The sequence below is a fragment of the Primulina eburnea genome, chromosome 16, assembly GCF_022965805.1.
Source record: "Primulina eburnea isolate SZY01 chromosome 16, ASM2296580v1, whole genome shotgun sequence".
NCBI classification, from domain to species: domain Eukaryota; kingdom Viridiplantae; phylum Streptophyta; class Magnoliopsida; order Lamiales; family Gesneriaceae; genus Primulina; species Primulina eburnea.
Genome location: NC_133116.1, coordinates 1,830,059 through 1,845,867, shown reverse-complemented (window position 1 = coordinate 1,845,867; position 15,809 = coordinate 1,830,059). Strand labels below are relative to the sequence as shown.

Below are 15,809 nucleotides of genomic sequence, written 5' to 3'. Positions count from 1 at the left end.
ATGTTGCTTTTATGGGACAACGGTCCCAAGGCTAGCCAATAATGTTAACCATGTTTTCCATGCAATTATGTGAGAATCTGTCATGTATTATGAAATTTTATTGGCATGAACCTGAGCCAGATCATAAATTCTTTGGAGATGCTAAGGCTAGTATGAAGCAAAAGAGATCTGAATGGGAATCAATGAGTCGGATCTCGCCAAAAATAAGAATATTTAATATTTATGTTGAACAAACTATTTCTGGATGTGACTATGGCACTACTTCTGTTTCTGACTATGCTTCTATTGAAATTAATTGGCGCAAATGGAAGATTTTTTATATTTTTATTTTTTATTTTGTAGGTTTTGGCTTCATGATCTTCCTTCCTCATCTCAAAAATCGTTTCGTTTCCGCAATACAATTCGTTACTTATTTCTCCAAATTCTCATATAACCCTCGCTCATCTTACAAAACTCAAGCACACTTACACGATGAAGTTGATTTTTTCAACCGGCTTCTCAGCATCAGCGAAAGCTCTAATCTTGAACAACCTGTTAAACAAATCCACTCACAGGTTATACTTACCTCGTTATGTTCGGCATTCTTGTCGGCTAGACTTATTTCTGTTTACTCCAAACTCTCCCTCATAAATGATGCGCAAAAGGTGTTTGCTTCTGCTCCCGTGGATTACTTTTGTAACCCATTTTTCTGGAACTCAATACTGCGTGCTAACATTTCCCATTCGAGATACAAAGAAACGCTGAAGTTTTATGGCCGTATGCGTGACCTTAATATTCAGCCTGATGGGTTTGGTTTCCCGTTGATTGTAAGGGCGTGTGGGATGAAGGGCGATATAAAACTATGCAGAAGTGTTCATTGCCATGTAATAAGTACAGGCTTTTTTAACAATGTGTATGTTAGTAATGAATTGTTGGAATGTACGGGGAGATTGGACAGATGGATATTGCATCTAAGCTATTTGATAGAATGTCTGTGAGAAATTGTGTTTCTTGGAATATCATGGTGTCCGGTTTTACAAAAAAATTTGACTGCAGTAGTGCATTTGAGATGTTCTGTAGGATGGAGGAAGAGGGTTTGCAGCCGAATTCGGTGACATGGACCTCGTTGCTCTCAAGTTTTGCTAGGTGTAGCCAGAATGATAAGGCATGGGAATTTTTTGTTTTGCTGAGAGAAAAAGGGATTATTGCAACCGCTGAATCTATCGCTGTTGTCATATCAACATGTGCTGAGTTGAAAGTATGCATTAAAGGTGAGATTTTGCATGGGTATGTAATCACCGCCGGTTTTGAGAACTATGTATTTGTGAGGAATGCACTTATAAGTATGTACGGGAAAAACAAAAATGTAGAAAATGCAGAGTATTTGTTCTTAGGACTGAAGTCAAAGAGCATAGTTAGCTGGAATGCATTGATATCGTCCTATGCTCAGGCAGGATTGTGTGATGAGGCTTTTTCAGTGTTTCTTCGTTTGGACAATTCAGGAGATGATTTGAAGGTAAAATCAAATGTGGTCACTTGGACTGCTCTCATTAGTGGATTTGTTTCAAAGGCTCGGTACAGAGAATCGATGGAAATTTTCCGACAAATGCTGTTTGCTCAAGTGCTGGCCAACGCTGTAACAGTTGCCAGCATGTTATCAGTTTGCGGCGAATTATCAGCACTGCCTCTCGGTAGAGAAATCCATGGCCATTGTTTCAGAAGATTAATGGATACAGACATTTTGGTGATAAATGGTCTGATTAACATGTACATGAAATGTGGTAGCCTGTGGACCGGGCATTCATTATTCTTAAAAATGATTTACAGGGACATTAATTCTTGGAATACAATTATAAGTGGGTATGGCATGCACGGATTTGGCCAAAGTGCTCAGAAAATGTTCGATCAGATGTTGGACTCTGGAATTCAGCCAGATGAAGTTACTTTTGTTGCCATTCTTTCTGCATTTAGCCACTCTGGTCTCGTTGCTGAGGGATGTGCCCTTTTTGACCGGATGACGTGTGATTTTCAAATCGAGCCTCAATTAGAACATTACGCTTGCATGGTTGATCTTTTGGGTAGGGCTGGGCTTCTTGAGGAAGCAAGTGACATTTTGAAAAGCATGCCCATGGAACCGAATAAACCTGTTTGGGGAGCCCTGTTAAATGCGTGTAAAATGCATAAGAATACACATGTTGCAGCAGAGACGGCTCCACAGATTTTTAATTTGAGTTCTGAGGTAACAGGCAGCTACATGTTGCTCTCAAATTTGTACGCTGATAGTGGAAGGTGGGACGAGTCTGCAAAGGTAAGGCTCTCAGCTAAGACAAGGGGTTTGAGGAAAATCCCCGGCCAAAGTTGGATCGAGGTGAATAAAAAATCTCGCGCATTTGCAGCTGGGAAATCTTTGAACTCGGAGATCGAGGAACTCCACGGGGTGCTTCAGGATTTGAACCTCCATATGGTTATAGAGAGTCGTGTATCCAAGGGAATGTTGAGGACAGAAGCCGAAGTTAAAGAAGGATATACTTGGTAGATAATTAGGTATCGCCTCTCGAAATATTTATTGTGGGACGTGCATATTTAATTTGGCTCTATGTGCCGAATTCAATAGGGAACAATTCTTTGGTTGATATCAGTTTATGCCTCGTGTGGAGCAACAAATACTTCCTAGTTAAAACAATAATGAAGATGGAAATTTTGTTCATTCCTCTGTTTTTTTTTCTGTTTAGTTATAAATACACTGGATGGATTAAGCTAATGAGGTAACGCACAGCTGCGAACACACACAGACGGCTCCTGTTTCAAATAGTTTGCACAACATCATTCTTCATAGAAAGTTGTGAGGCAATAAATTCCGAAAAATTTCAAACACAAATGGAAGCTGAGAATCTTGGCTTATTCTAACACCATTGAATCCAAACTCTAAACAGAGTAGAGACAACAAATGTTCTTGCAAATGCTATAAAAAGTAATGATCAAAATAACTTTAGGCTTCTGCAGAAGGTTGGGTCAATCCTGCCTTCACCAACAGCTTGTTGAGCTTATCAGGTGAGCATATATGGAACTTCACTTTCCCGGAGGAGAGAAAAATTTCAGCAAGTTCGAGCTTTTCCGAATTCAGGCTCGTGCTATCCATAGTCTTGCTGAGAACCTTTATAGCAAGCTGCACAGCCTCTTCTCTAGAAATGTCATCTTTGTAATCCTGCTTGAGAATGGATTGAGCAGCCTGGTTATTAGCTCCAATTGCTGCAGCCTTCCAACCACCGAAATTTCCACTGGGGTCGCTCATGTAGAGCTGAAATCCAAAATTTTTGTCCCAGCCTGCGAATAGGAATGAAACCCCGAAGGGGCGAAGCCCCCCAAACTGTGTATAACCTTGCTTGGTGTCACATAAAGACTGAACTAATTGTTCAACTGGCATTGGTTCTTGGTAAGCATATGCATACCGTTGGGCCTGGAGTCTGGCTGTGTTGATGAGAATGTTGGCGTCAGACATGATTCCAGCCACAGCACATGCAACATGGTCATCAATCTTGTACATTTTTTCAACTGATGTGGAGGTCTCAAGCAATTTGGAAATGACTTTCTTTTCGCCAGCTAGTACGACTCCATCCGTACCCAAAATGCCTATAGCACTTCCGGCATTACCAATTGCTTCCATTGCATACTCAACCTGGTATAGTCGACCTTCTGGAGAAAAAATTGTTGTGCGGCTGTCATATCTTCGAGACATCTGTCTAACAAGAAACAAACTTTATCGATTTAAGATCAGAATCAATAACATAAGATGCAATTCTGGAAAATCAGAAATCATATCATTTTCAAGCAGCAGAATTATGACTCATTGACAATCGATCAAAAGAATTACGAGTTACCCTATAATGAAAAGAATTCAGATTTCAATGGTAAAAGAAACACAAATGAAGTAAAATTATCACCAGAGCAGACATTAAGACCAAAAATAAAATAAAATAGAACCACAAAATGCATTTTAGACTTGGGATTGCTGATAGGAAGCTCAGAGCGTAAAGAGATCAAAATAGCTAAATTAACAAATAGGCTCACAAAAGCTCTGAAAAGGTACAACTTGTTTGCAGGCCACAGACAAGACATAGAGGGGCGGCGCACAATAAAAAACAGGGACGTGTGCGATACGAACATGTATACACGATCAATCTAAAGGACAAAAAATCCTACATCCCTAAACACTTTTAGCTAATCCTACCTGTGCTCACCGAGCAGCACAATAGCCGCTGAAAGCACAGATCTTCCTAAACAACAATACGTTGCTTCTCTAGAAACTAATCATAATTCCATAGCTGCGGGACAATCCTCAGTTAAGTTCACTAAGCATCCCAAGAATCCACCTTCATTTTCGAAACCAAGAAAAACAAAAGAAAGAAATGCGATACATTCTACCTTACCAAGGACAAGATTTCTATCGAAACCACACCGATCCAAAGCACAATTAACAGCAAACAAATCAGAAACGCAAAAAATATACCTAGAGAGCAGCTTTTGGCTTTCGCAGCAAGAGAGATTATTTGAAGAATGTTCATAAATATATTTAACATTTATGTAGCTTTATCAGGCTTTTTGTAATACTAATGGGCCTAGAATGGATCCACAGAGTTCAGTAAATGGGCTGTTAATAACTCTGACCCAAAAAATAATACTTCATTGGGCCTATATTGGGTTTGTCAGGTCACGTTCACAAATATAAAAATTATTTAATAATAATAATAAAAGAAGAAGAAAGAAATTGCATGAATCATGCTAAAGGGGAAAACACATACATGCACGGTTGCACGTAACTATCAAACCTACCTTTTATTTTTGTCGGCAAAAAAAAAAAAAAAATACAAGGTGATCGTCGCATAATTGTTATAAAAAAATGTATATAATAAATATTGAATCTAAAGAAAATAAATATATAAACTATTTCCTTTTGTATTGATGATTTATTATTTGTTATAATTAATTCATATTCTAAATAACTTGTCAATGTCCTAATAATAAAATATTTAATTCTTATCCAATCAATAGGTGAATTCCTTAATTGATTATAACATTACGGGTATTTTAGTAAAGAAAATATATTTTGTTAGCGACTTAATTAATAAAAAATTTTGAGAAACAAAATCTGATTAGTTGAACAATAAAATTAAATAGAAACTAGTAATCTAAAATTCATAGTTTTGCTATTAAATGAGCGAGATAGGCTCGCTGCAATAGCTTAATAATATCTTTAATCATTTTAAAGTCAAAATTATATCCTCCGGGGAGGAAATAAATAACCTTTCCATCTTTTTTGATTTGAAAATAAAATAATTTTTTTTTAGTAAAAGATATGCCTAGCTTAATTTGTCTAAAAAAAGAATATTTATTCAAGTGAAACATTGTGATTAAAAAAAAACAAAATCAAACGCTAGAAAATAACGCAAACTGATAATCACGAACCAACTTTTTCAATGATACAAAACTGAATCACCAAAAAAAAAAAACTATGTATCAAAGAAAATGTTTGAGATGATTTCGCCCAAAAGAAAAGTCATTCCGACGGTCAAGTTAACATATAATTTGAGAGAGAATAAAATGTAATTGCATGAAAAAGAAGTAAATAACAGCCTCCCTTAAGCACGGTTAAGTGAACTGAATTTTCAGAGATACTTACAAACGCTTATATTTGATAATAAAGTAGGGTTAGGTCTTTGATTTAGAATATTCTTAAATGTCTTTAATTTTGATTTTGGCAAAAAAAAAAAAAAAAGGAGTTTCATCAAAATTATGACGCATGTATAATATATAAAATGTTAGAACAATAAGATACCAGACATTATAAGCAAATCAAATCTCACCATATAATGATGGAGCCTAGCTTCGTCATAGAACTTCGATTCCGATCCAAAAATATGTAAGAGATTTATATTAATCGCGATATTAATATTTCAAGGTGGTCCAATTTTCAATCTTAAACTAATTGCTATCACATGGGTTTTTCGTATACTTCCAAAAAAATACCATATCACTCACATGCTACACAGAAATTAAGATTTAAGACAATAGGTTTCAGGATATACATATAACACGTACGATTCTTGCATAAAAAAGTATACAATTACTTGACTACAATTACCATCGTCAACATTTTCTAGTAATTGAATATGATACAGCTTGCCTTGTCTCTCCCACAACATTTTTACAAGAGACTAAATTGAAGAAAATATTGCTTATTATTTATTACACAAGAATTACTAGAAAGTAAATAAACTTGTACATCTGCATGATAGAGACAATATTGAAGTAATAGTTAGCTAGCTCTAGTAACTTAACTCGGGCGACGACTGAGAAGATTATGATTATAAGGGCTCGATTTAGGAAGATAAACAAATTGATTCGGAAATGGCACAAGATCTCTTGCAAGAAGTCTGCATAATCAAGAATCCAAATCCATCGCTCAAAGACTTTGAAATCTTGGATCTTCCTTTCCAAATGCTACCGAAATATGTGCCATGGTCATGTTCATCCTTGGAACATGCCACTAGTGCCGCAAAAAAGGGATCCCTTTTCAACGTCCTATTGCTAGCTTGATATTTCTTGGGAAAGATCTCCTCGTGATGGTGCAGTTTCTTGGAGTTGGAGTTTCCGGCGGGGGGCAATGGGAGGAGACGCCGCCCAGAGGGTTCTTTCTTTATCACGACCTGGCGTTTGGGCATTCCGGGGATTTGTTCCCACGAGAATGGGATTCCATTGATCAATTTGAGAGGCGTTGTTGGGCTGAATGGTGGGAATTCTACGTTGAGCGGCGATGATATTGATGATCCTATGGATGAATCCGACGGTGATAACGGTGGAAGAATAGATGTCCGGCGAGGGGTTGGCCGGATTCTTGAGGAGGAATGGACAGATTCTTCCTCGTTAAGCAGGGTCTGAGCTTGCCTAGTAGTCATTGCTCTTGAGGAGTGAGAGGAGGAGGAGGAGGAGGAGGAGGAGGAGGAGGAGGTGAGCATGTACCATACATTTTCGTGTACTTGTGGAAAATATATATGCAAGTATGTTTCTATTATTATTATTAGTACTATGAACAAATAAATAATTATTATTTATTAATAGAAAATCAGATTATTAAAATTTTGGTGAGTAGAAATGAAAAGGAAAGAATGGTACGTGTTGATGATTAAACAGATAAAACGATCCCAAATAACAACAATAATAATAATGAAAGGGATAGAAACGAGAGTAAATAATGAATTTGAAATAAGTGGCTGGAATACATGCGCGATGTGGATGTTACCTTGGTATGCATGTGTGGCTATCTATATCTATACACACACATGTGAGAACCGTAATTTTTGTAAAGATGTAATTAATAAGTTGTAAGAAAATTTTAGGATTTAATTTTATATTTTATATGCACCTTGGGAAATTTAATTTCTGAAAATTTTTTTATAAAGTCAAGGATACCTACAAAATCTAGAGGATTGAGGCATTATATTACAAGCAATTTTCGAAAATCCTACAAGATATTATGACTAATTATTGTGATGGGTAGATACATGATTAATTGGAAGCAAATCATCAAATGTTGCTCAAAATCCTTCCCATCTAGCAACCATATTTTAAACCAAATTAAGAGCAATGGATTAAGGAATAAAAACCTCACAACCTAGGTAACTCAATTTTCGAAATTGGGCAAGGATTTAGAGTCAAATTTGTGAGATATGACATGAATTTTGGTATGATTTGAGTACCATGTTTAGATCCACCACCCTCACCTATAAATACCCCATCACCCAATCATTCTTCACACCCCCAAAATCTCGAAAATTCCCTTGCTGAATTTCGAAAGTTTCAGCAGCCATATTAGTCGAAACTCTGCCCGAAAATCGTCCCGAAGTTAGCTTAGAATTCGAACCGAAGCGTTGCCCGAACGAGGAACGAAAAGCGGCCCAATCCTCGAAGTTGTGCACCACGTTTTTAGCATGAATAACTACTGTAAGTGGGCTATTTTAAAGAATTAATTCCGATTATACATTCTTCGTTTGTTTTTGAAAATACGGTCGAGTACATGTTCTTTTCCTACTCCTTCTTGTGTTGTTGTCATTCGTTTTTAAGCACTGTGAGGAGTCGACTGTATATGGGTGGGAATCCCAACCATGACGTACCCTTACGCGGTGGGGGATATAACCGCTATACGACCTCGCCCCCTTAGAGGAGTAAAAATTAGGGACTGACGTCAGTAAACCATAGAAAGTTAGATAAATCACAGTGGCTGATAAATGTTATGCATGTTTATGAAGTATGTATGCAAGTCATGTGTTTCGAAATTTATGCATGTTGTATTTATTGTGCTCGATTTTCCCCCATTTACTGAGTATTCCCAAAATACTCACCCCCCTTACGACCCTCCCCAGATAAGCCCGAGGAACAGATTGAGGAGGAAGAATCCGAGCAGTTTTGGAGATGGTGAATGCTCGAGAAAGATTTTATATGTTTAAGCTATTTTATTTCAGTCTTACGTTTCCGCATTGTAAACTCTGTCGTTTAGTTATTTTGGTGATTGTAAAAAGATTGTTATTTTATTGAGATTATGATTTATAAACTGGATTCGGTTTAAACTGTGCTACGAAAGGCTTGTCGTTCTAATTGTGTGATTTTAACGACGCCGGTGTCAAACCCGAGATTCGGGGCGTGACAACACATATATGCATGTATGTATAAATTAAAATGCTCACTTTTTAATCAAAAAAACGTGTAAAGATTTCACAAGCTAGCTATATATTTTCCTTTTTTCCTGGCGACGATAAGAAAAAGGGTTTCTAAGATGGAAAAGCCAAATATATAATCCAAAATCTGTGGACATACATTGACGGGCGGAGAGAGCCTCTGCTTTATTTGTGGCCAATTGGCGTGGCATGTGATGACTTGTGGGTCGCCCGTGGCTTTTGTTTTCTCTTGCTATCCCCATTTCTTAGCTCCATCTTCCACCACTATTTTTATCTTTATTTAGAATAAATAAATACATTTCCTCTCGTCCCATTTCAGTCCAGACTGCAGCACCTTTAAAACCAATTCATTCAAATGATCTCGGCAGCTAGAGGTTCATAATGCAAGCTCAACACTAAAACACATTATCGTATAAAGAAAACTGAGACCGAACCGAAATAAAATGGTTTGTTTTATAAATCCGCATATAAATCAATAAAATGTTTTTTTTTTTATGGTGGATATTATAAATCGGCCTCATTCATGCAATTATCAATCTATTTTACACTTGGGTTTCATGATTTTTGAATATGTATTTTAGAAGAAATCACTTTTCCCACGGTATGTTTGAACGGATGACCGAATTAAGAAAAGATTTTTTCGGAAAATTTTATTATTGAGAGTATTATTGGACTTAATTAGTTGCCGGTCTCACCACTTCAGTCAGGGTAGTTTGGGCCTAGAGTCCATATCTACAAATGCATGGATCTTCTATTTCCAATTTTATGGGCCCAACCCACATCGTTTCTATTAAAACTGATTGCATTTATAATGATGATCAACTAAACAAAAATTAACGGATTTTCGACGATCTCCTAATTTACGTGTACAAGCAAGTGTAGCGTATTTATTTCAAAATAAAACGATATATATATATATATATATATATATATTAATTTCTATCCTTTTTATATAAATAAATTCATTATTTTTTGTATTCTTAAAGAATTTTGTTCACCGTCTTGTGTAAACTGTAATTTATATACTCCATTTTTTTGTGTTTTAATTTTACTGAATTTTGAGTACTGGTGATCATGTTTAAGAGGCCGTGTTATGTCCAAATTGTGAAATTAACAATCAAACCACCAATCGTACTAATCTTATCTTTGTTTTCTTAACACAAAGTATATTAACTCCTAATTATGTAACATATTTCTTTTTTCTCAAATATATTTGAGAAAAAAGAAGAATAAGAAATAATTTAACATTAGTAGGTTATACCGTAAAGGCATATCAAATTAAAAAAAAAAAATAAATCACGGCTCTCTCATTTTTTCCTGCATTTTTTATACGAGATGATCACATGATCATCTTGTTTAATCTGAAAACTTTTTAAATTTATCTAATATGGTGTTGTGTCCACAAAATATGACGTGTTTTAAAAATCAGCATAAAAATACTTACAATTGACCAAATAGTATACGCTCAATTTTTTTAAACAAATGGTTAAATGAGCTTGATTTTAAAAAATGAAGGATTTTTTTTTATTATTAATATTTTTAAGGGATTTCATGGTCTGGTGTAATGATGCCTGATTTTTTTAGAGGATAATGTCGGCCTTAATTATTAGTTGCAAAGTTGGTGAAATCATAAATTATCAGAGCGAGATGTTTTATGTTTATAAAAATCATTCCTTTTTTTTTTATCATTTGGAAAGGACACAATATGATTTTGCACTCGGCTTGGTACAAGTAACTACGTACGTTCAAAGATTTTTATATATTAAAATATTCAAAACTAAATTAGAATTTAACTTCGTCACTTAAATTTTGGATGCACGTGGATTAACATGGCTGGCTGGCTGGCTTTGAAATTCAGACCTGAAGCCATGAATTTCTGAACCATGCATGTTTCCCAGCTAGCTGTCTTTTAATTTGTCATATTGGGACATTTGATTTCAGGAAAAAAGGCAAAAGGAGAAAATATCTTACTGGACCAAAGCAAAATTAAATTGGATGAATGAGGTTGACAATATATCTTGCGTCACAATCAAACATAAAGTGACCGTAACCCTAGCATATGTGGGTAACTTGCGAAATGATGGCCCATCCTTGCGAGAAAATTTATCATCTCCTATTTTTTTTATTTATTCCAGAGTTTTAAATCTTTTGCATCGAATTTATGTAGGCTGCTTCTTATTTTACGGTTTCTCATGAGTTTTTATATTTAGTATAATATTTTTAATTAATTAGTATCAATGGACACATATAATACATAAATACAGATGATACATACGTATGATCTGCATGCAGAGGAAAATACAGGAGGCATAATGCGACGTAGCAACCGTGATGTTTGGGTGACTGAGTTTGGCGTGGCAAGAAATTGGGAATAAATAGAGAGGGTATGGTGCGAGAGTAACGAACCATACTAAAATCTTCCGCGATCACTGTTTTCTATTCTCTTTATTCTATGTCATTTCACTTTCCTGTTCCCTTTGCGCTACGCATTCTCTCCTAGCAGGTAAAAAGAAGGGGGGAAAACAGAGAACAATGCTGGTGTTTCGTGAAGGAACTGAAACTAATTCTTCCAACGGAGGAGCAAATTCCCAGTACTCTTCATCTCGAGATTCATGTTCCTCGCATGGTGTTCAATCTTGGTTTCCAATCAATGTCCAGGTAACAAATCATAACAAGAAATCTGAATTTGTGGGCTCTTGGTGCTCATATACTTTATTATGAAACCTCAAGTTCTTCCAGCGAAAGGAAACTTGTTAGTGAATAAAAAGTTGCATTGGTGGTAAAATGAATGCTTGAGCCGTAATCTGATTTTTTTTTTTCTTTAAAAAGTTGAGGGAAGAATAAAAATTTGGCCTTTTTTTTAATCTTTCCGTAGACTATACATTGTTAATTCAGCTGTACAATGAGTGCAGTTCGCGGATGTTTCATACAAAATAAAGCTGCCTGACTGCAACATGAGATCAAGAGCCAGAGGAATACGAGACATGTTCACTGGAGTTCCCATGCCATTGCCCGATTTAGAGAATTCGGTGTCGGCGATTCACCACCATCAAGAATGAACAATCTTGAATGGAGTCACCGGCTGGGCGGCACCGGGGAAAATATTAGCTATCCTGGGCCCCTCTGGCAGCGGCAAATCAACACTGCTCAACGCACTCAGCTGCCGGCTCCACCACGGACACGGCCTTACCGGAAGTATCCTCTATAACAACCGGAAGTTATCAAAACCGGTTATTAAAAAAACCGGTTTCGTAACACAGGATGATGTGCTATACGCCTATACCCACACCTCACAGTTCGAGAAACCCTTGTTTTCTGCTCATTACTTAGACTCTCGAATTCAGTACCCAAAAAGGAGAAGATTTCTATCGCCGAATCCGTGATTAACGAAATGGATTTGTCGAAATGCGAGAACACGATAATCGGAAACAGTTTTATCCGCGGGATTTCCGGCGGTGAAAGAAAAAGAGTGAGCATAGCGCATGAGATGCTGGTAGACCCAAGTCTGTTGATCTTGGACGAGTCCACTTCAGGGCTGGATTCAACAGCGGCGTTCAGACTAGTGACGACGCTGGTTGGGCTCGCAGCGAAGGGGAAGACGGTGGTCACATCGGTGCACCAGCCGTCGAGCCGTGTTTACCAGATGTTTGATGATTTGCTGGTGTGGTCGGAGGGAAGGTGTATATACTTCGGGAAAGGGACCGAAGCAATGGGTAATTTCGAAAGCATTGGGTTCTCACCCAGTTTCCCGATGAATCCTGCTGATTTCCTGCTTGATATCGCTAATGGTACGTTGTCCTTATCTTCTCTCCACACATTTTTATTAATAATAATAATTGTAGACTAGTTGGTCATGTTAAATTTTGAATAATTGTTTCAAATTTATTTAAACATGAAGTTATTTGTTGATCTAAATTCTTATCGAGGATCAAGGGGAAGATGAAGGGTTCACTGAAGGCTAACGGGATCTATCTCAGCTGATATCCAACAATTAACTTTTTACATAATTTTTAGTTAAGAAATGAAATATATCCCCCTTAGACGTCGTGTTCTCATTCCAATATTGGAATCTCCTCCATCTTGCCCCCAATCATTTCAGTTCTTTAATAGAAATACTAAAGGTGTTGGAAATTTAATTCTTTATGGCGCAATTGGTTGAGAATTGAGATGGAAAGGAGATACTTTTCGGTGGGAATGTCATGTGCACAACATAAATGACTTATTACATCATAAATAATATGCAGTAAAAGTCGGAACATTTTTTTTATTCTTTGCCGAGCTTCTTGGCCATGCTTTGGTTAATGTTTGCATGGATTGATTTAGATTTTGAAATTTATTATAATTATTATCGAACATGTTTGATTTGATATAAACTTAAATTGAAATTTACTTGGATTTAATTCATTCAAGTAATTAACTCATCATTATTCTTATATCAGATAGGTGGCTTGATTTTGCAAAACTTGCTGGATATGGATTCAATCAAGAATTAATTGTTTCTGCTTCGAAATTTGTTCAGATTCTGATAAGAAAACAGTGCTAATTTGTGGTTAATCGATGACATGTTCAGGATCTGTTCTCCTAATGAAACTAACTATTAATTGGAGAAAATGTGCTTTAAAGTTGATTATATCCTTTGAATTCATTGGTTTAAAACCAAAAGTTGTCTTGAATAATGCTTAAAGGACTATGTTGAAGTGGACTTGGGATGGGAGCTTTCTTCATTTTACCAAAATTTGAAATATTTAATTGGTCTTTATCTATTGAGATACAAAAGTTGACCAGTCATTATATATTGTAGTTTGAAAGAGACAAGTTATGGTTCTCCTAGAGAAGAACATCTCGAGTACTTGTATATATCAATATAGTTATCTTGTACTAGCTTCCCTTGACAAGCGGGCATCCTCATCTCCCATGTCCGTAGTACAATTTTTTATTGTCTTGGATCGACATGCGTATTGGCGTGTCTCCTCTCTTCAGAATGAATGGACAGTGTGTATCAACATTAAAAGCATATCCATGTCATATTCTTTGCCATAGAAATGCCATACAAAATGACTGGGTGCCATCTAGCTAGGATTCGGGACGTACTATGTATGAAAATGATCTTTTTCAAAAGAATTATTGTGCAGTGGCAAAGAGACGTCTATGGTCTCAGAGAAATGCCTGCCCCACAAGTAATTGAGTTCGTTTTTGATAATGATAAATTTTGTAATTTTGCTTTCTTAGGATACCATCTAGTGACTAAAAAAGTGGGTTTTGGCATATGAATTAAATATTCCATCCCAAGAATATTGACGGAATTTGTTCTCAAATTCTGCATTATTGATATTTAATATATTCACTGTCAATATAACCTCAGGACACTTTATAGTAAGTATCTCATGATTCTTTGTTCGATCTTGCTGAGTTGTCGTGCATCTGAAAATTTTAGCAACACACGTGTAAGGGTTTTATGCAAGATGAAGTTCTCTTTTACTAAAATAAACTTGGAAATTTTTTATGGTGAGGCAAATCCATCAGCAGCATAATGTTGAGTGGACTCCCCACTTCAAAGCCACCATTGGACAAGTTCTATTATCTTCCCTATTCTACTTATTTCTCATTATTTACCCAATAGTTGATGTACACTTGAACGTGCGCTGTATTTCCAAGCATGTATTTCATTTATTTGAAGATAACTTTATTTTAGTACTAACAACATAACATTTGGTATAATTTATGGGTCTTTTAAACTTGTTTTTGTGGCTAATTTGTTTGCATGGCCGACGTATAGCGTCCATAAATGGCATTTCAAATTAAGGATGACTCCGATAGGGGACGACCTTCGACATGGCATTTCAAAATTCAAATATCTGAATTTTTTAAATCGTGCATATTTAAATGGCTTTTGTCAAGACGTTATCTGACATGTGTTTAATCCACTTTTGTGAACGTAGGGGTATGCCAGCTTGATGGTGCAAGTGAGAAAGAAAAGCCTAATGTTAAGCAAGTCCTTGTATCCTCTTACAATAACTTACTGGCTCCAAGGGCAAAATCCACTAGTATGGATTCCCCACATACAGTGCCCAAAGAGCGAGTGATCGAAACGACTAAATATCATGGCTGCACTAGACATATTTCCACATGGTTCAATCAATTCAGCATTCTCCTCCAAAGAAATCTCAAGGAAAGAAAGCCTGAAACCTTCAATTCTATGCGAGTTTTTCAAGTGATCACAGCTTCATTACTAGCAGGTTTCATGTGGTGGCACTCAGATTACCGGGACATTCAAGATCGCCTCGGCCTTCTCTTCTTCATTGCCATTTTCTGGGGAGTTTTTCCTTCTTTCAATGCGGTGTTTGCCTTTCCTCAAGAACGAGCCATTTTCACGAAGGAAAGAGCTTCTGGGATGTACACATTGTCATCTTATTTCATAGCCCGGGTAACGGGAGACTTGCCTATGGAGCTAATCCTCCCCACACTATTCTCTCCATAGCATATTGGATGACTGGGCTAAAGCCTGAACTATCTGCTTTTGCACTTACTCTTCTAGTGGTGCTTGGTTACGTGCTTGTTTCTCAGGGGCTCGGCCTTGCACTAGGTGCACTGATCATGGATGCCAAGCAGGCTTCGACTGTGGTCACTGTCACAATGTTGGCATTTGTTTTGACAGGAGGGTACTATGTACACAAAGTACCGTCTTTCATGTCATGGATAAAGTATGTTTCCACTACATTCTACAGCTATAGGCTTCTTATCAATGTTCAATATGGAGACGGGGCAGGGATATCCACGTACCTTGGTTGCTCATCTGCTAGACAAGACAGGGCGACCTGCAAATTTATTGATGAGGACATTCGAGATCAAATCCATCCTGCAATGAGTGTAAGCATATTGATGATGATGTTTGTGGGATACAGATTATTAGCCTATATCGCATTGAGGCGACTCAGAGCTTAGCACCGAAGAAGTGAAATGCCACAATAACTTATTTGTGGGAAAAGCTGGAAAAGGCTCTATGAAGGGCTCATAATAGTTAGGTGAATGAGCTTTGGATTTGAGTCAGGTTTACTTCATGAGCTTGGACAGTCAAAAGTGTAAAGAACTGTAAGAGGTATT

General features: G+C 36.8%; 3 protein-coding genes and 1 pseudogene across 6 annotated transcripts; 2 read left to right on the top strand and 2 right to left on the bottom strand.

The window, feature by feature from the left end:
• Positions 1-41: 41 nt before the first annotated feature.
• On the top strand, positions 42-2,686 carry LOC140816766 (putative pentatricopeptide repeat-containing protein At1g17630). Its single transcript, XM_073176199.1, is given in 2 exon segments — positions 42-912; positions 915-2,686. Coding segments are annotated over 2 exon segments (2,472 nt in total). The 3' UTR covers positions 2,516-2,686.
• A 173-nt stretch (positions 2,687-2,859) lies between these two features.
• Positions 2,860-4,545, bottom strand: LOC140816774 (proteasome subunit alpha type-4). 4 transcript variants are annotated; one of them, XM_073176214.1, is made up of 2 exons: positions 4,487-4,545; positions 2,860-3,715 (listed from the first exon to the last, which is right to left on the bottom strand). In XM_073176214.1, the coding sequence occupies exon 2, from the start codon at positions 3,713-3,715 to the stop codon at positions 2,969-2,971; it is 747 nt and encodes a 248-aa protein (XP_073032315.1). In that variant the 5' UTR covers positions 4,487-4,545; the 3' UTR covers positions 2,860-2,968. The 4 variants fall into 4 exon arrangements, with proteins under 4 accessions (XP_073032315.1, XP_073032314.1, XP_073032316.1 ...); XM_073176213.1 differs by having other exon boundaries at positions 2,860-3,719; positions 4,487-4,517; XM_073176215.1 differs by lacking the exon at positions 4,487-4,545 and adding an exon at positions 4,208-4,349 and having other exon boundaries at positions 2,860-3,719.
• A 1,514-nt stretch (positions 4,546-6,059) lies between these two features.
• LOC140816531 (uncharacterized) lies at positions 6,060-6,997 on the bottom strand (annotated as a pseudogene).
• A 4,623-nt stretch (positions 6,998-11,620) lies between these two features.
• On the top strand, positions 11,621-15,650 carry LOC140817514 (ABC transporter G family member 25-like). Its single transcript, XM_073177238.1, is given in 4 exon segments — positions 11,621-11,983; positions 11,986-12,496; positions 14,648-15,175; positions 15,178-15,650. Coding segments are annotated over 4 exon segments (1,833 nt in total). The 5' UTR covers positions 11,621-11,662.
• Positions 15,651-15,809: the final 159 nt, after the last annotated feature.

What these genes read in the sequence shown, in the direction of transcription:
- LOC140816774 (XM_073176214.1), bottom strand. Translation starts at nt 3,715, where the DNA reads ATGTCTCGAAGATATGACAGCCGCACAACAATTTTTTCTCCAGAAGGT.